Source organism: Solanum dulcamara, chromosome 8 (assembly GCF_947179165.1).
Source record: "Solanum dulcamara chromosome 8, daSolDulc1.2, whole genome shotgun sequence".
Lineage (NCBI taxonomy): Eukaryota > Viridiplantae > Streptophyta > Magnoliopsida > Solanales > Solanaceae > Solanum > Solanum dulcamara.
The window spans coordinates 70,285,250-70,294,991 of record NC_077244.1 but is presented as its reverse complement, the minus strand read 5'-3'; the positions used below and the strand labels follow the sequence as shown (position 1 = coordinate 70,294,991).

The window sequence follows — 9,742 nt, the reverse complement described above, 5'->3', positions numbered from 1 at the left end:
TTTTCTGAGAGAATTAACTGTTTTGCCTTTAAGAATGGAAAAAAAAAGATATAAAACGAAAAAGAGGTCTTCTAACACAACTAAAATCTATCAGCAATAATTGATATTGCCACAACGTGTTGGTACCTCAACTATTAGTTGTTACAACTAGCTGAATTATCACTCTCTTAGTATTAAAAAATTCAATTTGTTGGCTTACATGCGCCTATTGTCGAGTGGGAACAATATTTGACAAAGATTATGAAACTCTCAATGTAGTGTCCTTGCTGGCTTCAGCATATCTAGAATCACATGCACGCTATGCTCAGAGAACTGCCATTGTGACAGTTGCAACTGAAAAAGCAAAAGCAAAAGCTGAAGCAGTAATAATTACAAAAAGCATTATCCATCCAACAAGAATAAATGGTACAAATATTGGCTTTGGCCCCTCATCTAAAGGGGTAACCACTAGTCTACTAAAGAAACATGGAGAAAAAGGGGCCATGATCTGTTAATTCAATCTGAAAGAAGACGGAGACACCCCTCCCCCAACAAACAACAAGTTCAATACGCTTAAAAATTGGCTCAGTATATTGGTGATGAATCTGAGTTTAGCTTAATTACTGCACATCTCGAGGGGGGACTAATAATGACCACTTCACTCTGTTGCATTGGTAAGATCAGAGTGTTGTTATTTATCATATGGGGTTGGACGTCGAAGGTCTTCAATCTTTTTAGAGATCTCAGCCATTGAAGGTCGGTTATCAGGATATTGAGCTGTGCAATCTATTGCTAGCTGCAAGAGTTGGACCATCTCTTCTTCAGCAGTCTGGTACCTGAGGAGCTCAATATCAAAAACTTCAGAAGGCCATTCTTCGCGAACGACAGATTGAACCCACCTAGGCAAGTCAACACCTTCTTCATTCAAGAGGGCATGACTAGGTGCTTTTCCAGTAAGAAGCTCCAAGAGTAATACTCCAAAGCTATAGACATCAGCCTTTTGGGAAACCTTGCGAGGATCAGTTACCTCTGGAGCACGATATCCTACAACTCGAGTGGGGGAGGATGGCGGTCCAACCAAGTTAGCCAGGCCAAAATCTGAGACACGTGCTTCGTATGATTTGGTGAGAAGAACATTGGATGATTTGATATTCCCATGGGAAAAATCAGGACCCTGAGAGTGAAGGTATTCGATGCCATGTGCAATTCCGAGGGCAATACTGGACCTGATTTCCCAATTCAATGGTGTTCTGCCAGCCCCCTTGCTTCCTAGTAAATTAAAGCAATTGTGGTGAACAGAAAGTAGAGTTGCAGCATGCAGCTTATTTCAGCTTCTTAGCTCACTTTTAACAAATTTAAGTATTAGTTTCAGAGATTCACAATACTAGTCCTACACAGATGCTATAGTTAGAAAAAGATCATATAATGATAGACTCTATTAGTGTAGGTCCAAGTGAAAGATTATGTTAGTGCTTGTGAAATTTTCCCCTGTATATGGACAGGACAGGGTATCTACAAAACAACAAAAGGACCCTTTGGCTATAATGAAATCACTAAACCAAATGGAGATCTACTTATTGCTCTTAATTACAACCAACTTTATATTTAACATACTTCCTTATATTAGAAGCATGCTTTACATAATGACTATGGTAATGATAAGAAATTAATGCTTAATTCTAAGATCACATGTTCATTGGATTGAGGGCCCCAATACATACATTGCATGTTACACTGTTAGCAACAAGTCAAACTTATTACTTTTATACTAAAGAAAGAGAGAGGGAAAAATAAACAGATTGTGCTGAGGTAAGTAGCATGGCTCCAACAAAATGTCAAAATCTAGAACAAAATACAATGCATGTACCGAATAAGGAAAAGGCAAGTAAAACACCATATATTGGTGGCTACGCTAGGACTCTAAAGATATTGACTAGTGCATGAAGGATCCTTCAAAATTAGTGATTTTTTAAGGATCCATGCAGCTGGAGTGGGTGTTGGATCCTCCAAAAAGGTAGTGCATTTTTTGAGGATCCATCCGCCAAGTGCTTGTCGGATCCTTCAATATCATGCATTCTTGGAGGATCTGGCGTAAAATTTTTAGAGAGTCCGAACAACATGAATGGGAAGTAAAAGAGGGTAACTATAACATACCATGAAGAAGTGCAGACAAGCTCCCCATTGGCATATAGTCAAAGACAAGAAGTTTTTCTTCACCACTGAAATAATAAGCTCTGAGAGGCACCAAATTCTCATGATTCATTGCTCCAACTGTTTCAATTTTCTCCTTGCACTCCCTTTCAGATATTGCCACATCTTTCAATCTCTTAACAGCAACAATTGTACCTATCTCCAAAACTGCCTTATAAGCTGTTCCAAAAGTCCCCTTTCCAAGAACCTCTGCAGATGCTCTCAACAAATCCTCCAAATCAAATGCTTTATAATAATCTTCAAAAAACACAAGCTTTTTTTTAGCCCCATTCTCTCCCCAATTCTCATCGCCGCTACTCAATACTGCATCAGCTGTTGCTACAGCAACTGAATTCCCATTATTTACACCGCCATTTTCGGGTTTCTCAATTTGTTTCTCCTCGGAAACTTCTGTTTCCAGTTGCTTAATTGTCTCAACATCAAGAGACCTCGTTTTATCACCAGTTTTCGTTCTACCTAACACCATCAAAATAGACAAAAGAATGAAAAATCCTGCAAGAGATCCAATGACAATACCGGAAATAGCTCCACCAGATAGCTTCTTCTTCTTGTTATTTGAATTCCCAATTTCAATTCCAGCAGTAGCTATAGCAGGCTGAGTCTTACTTCCTGGGCAAACATTAATAGGCTTTCCACAGAGTGAATTCCCGATAAAGGAACTCATAGGCATTACCTCCAAACTTTTCGGAATAGACCCATTTAATCTATTGAAAGACACATTAAACTGTTCAAGATTTGGAAAAAACTTAAGCTCAGGTATAAACCCAGAAAACTGATTTTTCTCAAGTAGAAGAGTTCTCAATCGGGTCAAAGAGTTAAACCCAGATGGAATTTCTCCAGAAAAATTGTTATCAGCTAGATTTAACCGAACTAAAGAGTGAAGCCCGGATAGGGAAGACGTTACAGTGTCGGAAAAAAAGTTGCCCTGGAGATAAATGTTACGGAGCTCAACACATTTCGAGAGATCAGAAGGGAGAGGACCGGAAAGACGATTGAGACGAAGACTAAGTGTACGAAGACTAGTGAGGTTGGAAATAGTGTTCACCGGAAGGGTACCGGAGAGAGCTGACGCCGGTAGACGGAGGACGGTAACACGGTTGTTTTCACATTCTACACCAGCCCAGTTGCATGGGGAGGTACTGGTGGTGTTCCAGAGAAATGTACGGCCACCCACGGCGGAGCGAAAGGATAAAAGAGCAGCACGGTCAGAGCTAAGATCCGACGAAGCTGTCATAAACATGAAAGCATGAATTATGAAGAAGATTAACAGCAGCATTGTCAAATTTGACTGTGAAACTGAAATTGAACTAGCCAACTGAAATGGTGCTATTTGTTTTAGCTGAATATGGTTCAAGAATCAAGAAATGCTAGAAATTCATAGCAGAGAGAAATGTAGTAGCAGTAGTACAAGAAAAAAGATTGGTGTTCTTGTAGGAGTGATGAAAAATGTATACTATTCCACCAATAGAATATAAATATCGAAATAATTCAAACAATAAGTAAAAGTAAATTGTAAAAATTCTTATTTTGCCCTATCCCCACTCTTCTACTTTTTATTCCATCTATTATAATATTTATCTAGATTATATATAAAATAATTTTATAATAATGTATTGTATTTACGTACCAAAAATATAAATAAAAAACAACATTTATTTTATTAAAAGGAAAATATTTAGCACACCCAAAAAAAGAAAAAGAAAAAGAGATTTTGGAAAAAAGAAAAGAGAAAAACTTTGGTTAAATGAGGCAGTAATTATGCTGAACTACCAGTTGATGGATGTCATGATGCTCTTGAGAGCAATTACTTTTTCTTCAGATTTTCTCTTTTTTTGTAGTGCTTTCCCCCTCTTTTTCATTTAGTAGACTAATAGCTTCATTTTATATGTATTAATTTAGTTGTACACAACATTTAAGAATGTAAAAAACATATTATTCTTATAATCTAAAAGAAAATGAGTATATAATATAGTAATATTGAGTATACACTAACAGAGTATTTTATTGAGAGGAAAAATGGGAATTCTGAAGCTATATAAAAAATAACTATTATTATGCCCCCAATTCCAAACTCAATTCATGTTATCATCGTACTAAATTAAATAAATAATTAATCTATATAAATATACAAATAATAATAATAATAGTTTTCAATATATTTATTGGCATGTAAGTCTATAATCAAGCCAAAATATTGTTAAAAATAATAGGTTCAAAATCAACGCATTAGCAAAACTATAATTTATTATTCCTAATTAGTAGACATCATTCATATGAATCTTTTCTTTCAACAAATCCTTATTTTAGCTAAATTTGGATTGATTTAACGATAATTTTTTTCTTCATTTACACTATTCTTATGTTAACTATATTTGCATTTATTTCAATAATAAATCGTAGGTCGTTGGAGACAATTCGATTTATATGATTTTAGATCTGTATCTTATGCTTTTGTAATACCTTCATCCATAATAGTTTTACACCTACAAATTAAATCAATAGATTAACATAGACATGCTCAAATTAAATCATCCCTATCAACACTCTCATTATTTTATCCTTAATATGTGTCATTTTTATAATCTAATATGTATTTTATGACCACACATTCATCTTAGTATGTTGAAACGTACTACTTCAATATTTGTCATTATATAACACGGTAAATAAAAATGTAGTGAAATAAAGAGGAATAAAAATATTAGAAGATATTGAAAACCTTTTATCATTGTATATAGTACATGTTTTTTGATAGTATAACGTTGAAGATGGGCAAAGAAGAGTGTGGGAGCCAATTCTGCATGTTTTGTCCTTAAAGAGGACCCAACAAATCCAAAACGATCTTCATAAATCCATGCTCAACTCTATTTTTTTTTGTCTTGAGGTAACAATAGACTGATCGATAATAAACGTAAAACTAATAAATTCGTGATGAATTCTCGAGTATTTATAAATTGACAAAGTAAATGAGACAACAGCTAATAATATGAGTTTTTCACTCAAGATTAGGTTTTTTCTTGACTAATTGAATTTCCCTTCTTTTATTTTCTCTACTTTTCATGGTTGAATAAAAGCCAATGTAAATAACGTGGGAACAAAAGTACATTCTCACATGGATATGATGGCACAAGGGAAGTGCAATTATATATATATCTCCAAAATAGGAATAAGTAAAAATCTACTATTTCATCATTCTTTGTTTCTTTTCCATCCTTCCTTTCTCCCCCTTTTAAAATATAAAATTGAGTGTCCTCATTATGTGTTTCGCCCTTTGTATTGTACCGCCCGGAAAGAGGCTCGCTAGCCTTTTCCTTTTCCTGCACCTAAGTAAATTTTGAGATTTAAATAATTTAATTTTAATTGTAAATTCGAATATGAAATTTTTTAAAATAATATTTACATGTTTGAAAATTACATAAATAGTACGCTAAGTCACACCAATTAATAATTTAAGACATAAAAGAAACTAAAAAAGAAAAATTTATTTGAATTTTAAAATTTAAAATATATCACGTAAATTAAGGGTACTATTTACAAAGAACCCTAAACTACATGGTTACATCCAGACAAGACTATGCATACCCTTTTTCACACTCCATCCTCAGTCTTTTACTAAAATAAAAGAAAAAAAAATCTGAACACCCATTCAAAGATAACCAGAAAAAACAACCTTAATTTATCTTGCGCCCGATATTTATATTAAAATATATTAGTTGCTAATGGTTAAGAGACATTTTATTAGGCGTTTATTTTATTAAGGGAAAATTTGAAAATATTATTACAAGTTAGTTTGATCAATCCAGCAGTAAAAACAATCTCTCTGGATAAAACTGTATGCATGTAATAGATTCTCACTATAATAAAAGTAATATTTAGTGGTAATAGATTATTTTTTTAGTGATAATATTTATTGTAGCAAAAATATTCAGTGGTAATTGAATTAGGATTATTGCATTCAGAATAGCTAAAGTCTTTAACGATATTTGCATAAATTGTTGATTATAAATACCATATTTATTATTACTGCTAAGTATAATATAATAACAATTATATTATTACCGCTAAATAATTATCGTTGCACTAAATTCTTTATTTATTATAGTGCCTTTATAGTGTGGTTCTTTTCTGAACTCCGAGCATAACAAAAACTTCACACAACTGACTACCTTTAATTTGTTCAATCGAGTGTTATGTTAAGCACAAGGAATCCAACTAATTGATTTCTTATAAAAGAAAAAAAGACAAGATAATTCAACGTACTAGATGAAGCGTCTTACTTATCAACTAACGATAGGTAGATACAACAAAGCAAATAATGAGCAACAAGATTTAACAGCTGTTAATAACGTAAATATTCTTTTAGTAAAGTGAAGGTTTTAGTTAGTTCCAAAAATATTACTCCCTTAATTTAAGGTTGTCATATTTCACTTTTCGAAAGTTAATTTAATTAATTTTTAAAATTATATTGTCTTAGATTAATTCAATATTTTAAAATTATAATTTTAAATATTCAAAAACTATACTACAATTTGATGGCTATATTATCGGACACGAAAATGATAAATGAAGTTTTAGGTAGTAATGGACTACTTGTAATCACGATAGTGTCATTTTGTCTTAACGAATATCATGAGACGAAATTCTCTCTTTTAATCCAAGTAAAATGGTTTTTGCAACTTATTCGATTTGTTTTATAATAAATGGTGTTTTTAATTTATGCACGCTTTTAAAAAAATTACTTAATCTTAAAAAATAAGACGTATTTTTATTAGCTTAGCTTTAATTGTTATGAATTAACTTACTTGACAATATTATAAAGGAAGAAGAACAAGAGAGTAATATAGAAAGTATTAATAGAGAGAGTAGTAATATAGAGAGAGTAATAGTAATTCTCTTCTTTTATATGTTTTGTGTGTTTTTACATTGAAGTTTAAGGCTATATTTATAGCCATATTTACAAGTGGAGGAAAATATTAATGGGCATTTTACCCACTTAAAAAGTAAATGGACTATCCACCATTTTAAGTGGACAACCATTTTACTTGGTTGATATTACTTGGTTGATAATACTCCCCCTTGGATGTCCACGAGAAATGTGCCTCGTTAAAACCTTATTAGGAAAAACCCAGTGGGAAAAAGCCTAATGAAGGAAAAAGAGTACACATATCTGATAATACGCCTTGAGTGCTGCCTCATTAAAAACCTTATCAGGAAAACCCAGTGGGACAAAACCTTGACTAAGGGAAAAAGAGTACAGCGCGTATTTTGCTCCCCCTGGTGAAAATATCACTTAATATCTCGAAGACGACGCATTCCAATTTTGTATCTCATTTTCTCAAAGGTTGATGTTGGCAATGCTTTGGTGAACATATCCGCCAAATTGTCACTTGAACGAATTTGTTGGACATCTATTTCACCCTTCTTTTGAAGATCATGAGTGAAAAAGAATTTTGGTGAAATATGTTTTGTTCTGTCTCCTTTGATGTATCCTCCCTTCAGTTGAGCTATACATGCAGCATTGTCTTCATACAATATTGTTGGAGCGTCTTTTGTCAAAGAAAGACCACATGTTTCTTGAATGTGTTCAGTTATTGATCTTAACCAAATACATTCTCGACTTGCTTCATGAATAGCTATTATCTCTGCATGATTTGAGGAAGTAGCAACCATAGTTTGCTTTGTTGAATGCCATGATATAGTTGTACCACCACATGTAAATAAATAGCCTGTTTGCGATCGACCTTTATGGGGATCAGATAAATATCCCGCATCTGCATAACCAATCAATTGTGACGTGGAATCATTTGAGTAAAACAATCTCATATCAATGGTACCTCGAAGGTATCTGAATATATGCTTAATTCCATTTCAGTGTCTTCGTGTTGGGGAAGAACTAAATCTTGCTAACAAGTTTACTGAGAAAAATATATCTGGTCTAGAATTGTTGGCAAGATACATTAATGCACCAATTACACTAAGATATGGTATTTCACCACCAATAAGTTCTTCATCATTTTCATAAGGCCGAAACGGATCTGTATTAATATCAAGAGATCTCACAACCATTGGAGTACTCAATGGGTGTGCTTTATCCATATAAAATCTCTTTAAAATATTTTCAGTATATGTTGACTGATGGACAAATATCCCATTTGTAAAATGTTCAATTTGTAGACCAAGACAAAATTTTGTCTTTCCAAGATCTTTCATTTCAAACTCCCTTTTCAGGCATTTTACTGCCTTTGAAAGTTCTTCTGGAGTTCCAATAATATTTAAATCATCAACATATACTGCTATTATGACAAATTCAGATCCAGACCTTCTCATAAAGACACAAGGGCAAATTGGATCATTTTTATATCCTTCTTTTAGCAAATATTCGCTAAGACGATTGTACCACATTCGCCCTGATTGTTTCAACCCGTACAAGGATTTTTGAAGTTTTATTGAGCAACTTTCTCGAGAATCCTTGTATGCTTCAGGCACTTTGAACCCTTCGGGAATTTTCATAAAAATGTCGTGGTCCAATGAGCCATATAAATAGGCAGTGACCACGTCCATTAACTGCATTTCAAGCTTTTCATGAACTGCCAAATTCATTAGATACCTGAAAGTAATTGCATCCACCACAGGGGAATATGTTTCCATATAGTCAATGCCAGGTCTTTGCGAAAAACCTTGGGCTACAAGTCGTGCTTTATATCTTACGACTTCACCCTTTTCATTTCGTTTACGCACAAAAACCCATTTGTGCCCTACTGGCTTGACACCTTCAGGTGTTCGAACTATTGATCCGAAAACTTCACGTTTTTCAAGTAAAGTTAACTCTGCTTGAATTGCATCCTTCCATCTTGGCCAATCATTTCTCTGTCTGCATTCATCGACAGATTTTGGTTCAAGATCCTTATCTTGTTGCATTATTTCAATGGCAACATTATAAGCAAAAATATTATCGACCACAATATTATTTCGGTTCCACCGTTTTCCTGTCGAGACATAACTTATTGAGATTTCTTCATTCTCATTATTTTCAGGTACTTGGACCTCCTCGGTGGTATCACCATTTGTTGTGTCTCTGGGCTCTTCTTGAGCACTCGCCTCCAAATTATGATCATCTTGATCATTCATTCCTTTCCTTTTTCGAGGATTTTTATCTTTGGAACCAAATGGTCTACACGTTTTAAGCGTGGTCTAGACTCATTTGCCTGAACAAGTTGTCCTACCGGGACATCAACTCGAACTTGAGCATTAGCAGCTGGGATATGCGATTTAGTAACCCGTGGAAGGTTAGTAAATGCATCCGGCAGTTGATTTGCAATATTCTGCAAATAAATCATCTTTTGAACTTCTTGCTCACATTGATTTGTTCGAGGATCTAAATGAGATAGTGACAATGAATTCCAATCTATCTCATTTTTCATCTGCTTATGTTCTCCCCCTAATGTTGGGTTCACTGATTCATCAAAATGACAATTAGCAAATCTTGCCATAAATAAATCTCCAGTCATAGGTTCCAGATATTTTATAATAGAAGGAGATTCATACCCAACAT

General features: G+C 33.9%; 1 protein-coding gene across 1 annotated transcript; it reads right to left on the bottom strand.

Moving 5' to 3' along the window:
* Positions 1-363: 363 nt before the first annotated feature.
* LOC129901434 (probable inactive receptor kinase At1g48480) lies at positions 364-3,637 on the bottom strand. Its single transcript, XM_055976604.1, has 2 exons — positions 2,134-3,637; positions 364-1,248 (listed from the first exon to the last, which is right to left on the bottom strand). Exons 1-2 carry the CDS (start codon positions 3,464-3,466, stop codon positions 671-673), a joined length of 1,911 nt encoding a protein of 636 aa, XP_055832579.1. The 5' UTR covers positions 3,467-3,637; the 3' UTR covers positions 364-670.
* Positions 3,638-9,742: the final 6,105 nt, after the last annotated feature.

What these genes read in the sequence shown, in the direction of transcription:
- LOC129901434 (XM_055976604.1), bottom strand. Translation starts at nt 3,466, where the DNA reads ATGCTGCTGTTAATCTTCTTCATAATTCATGCTTTCATGTTTATGACA. An exon ending in CTTGTCTGCACTTCTTCATG is followed by an intron (nt 1,249 to 2,133) that starts GTATGTTATAGT and finishes TTAATTTACTAG; the next exon opens with GAAGCAAGGGGGCTGGCAGA.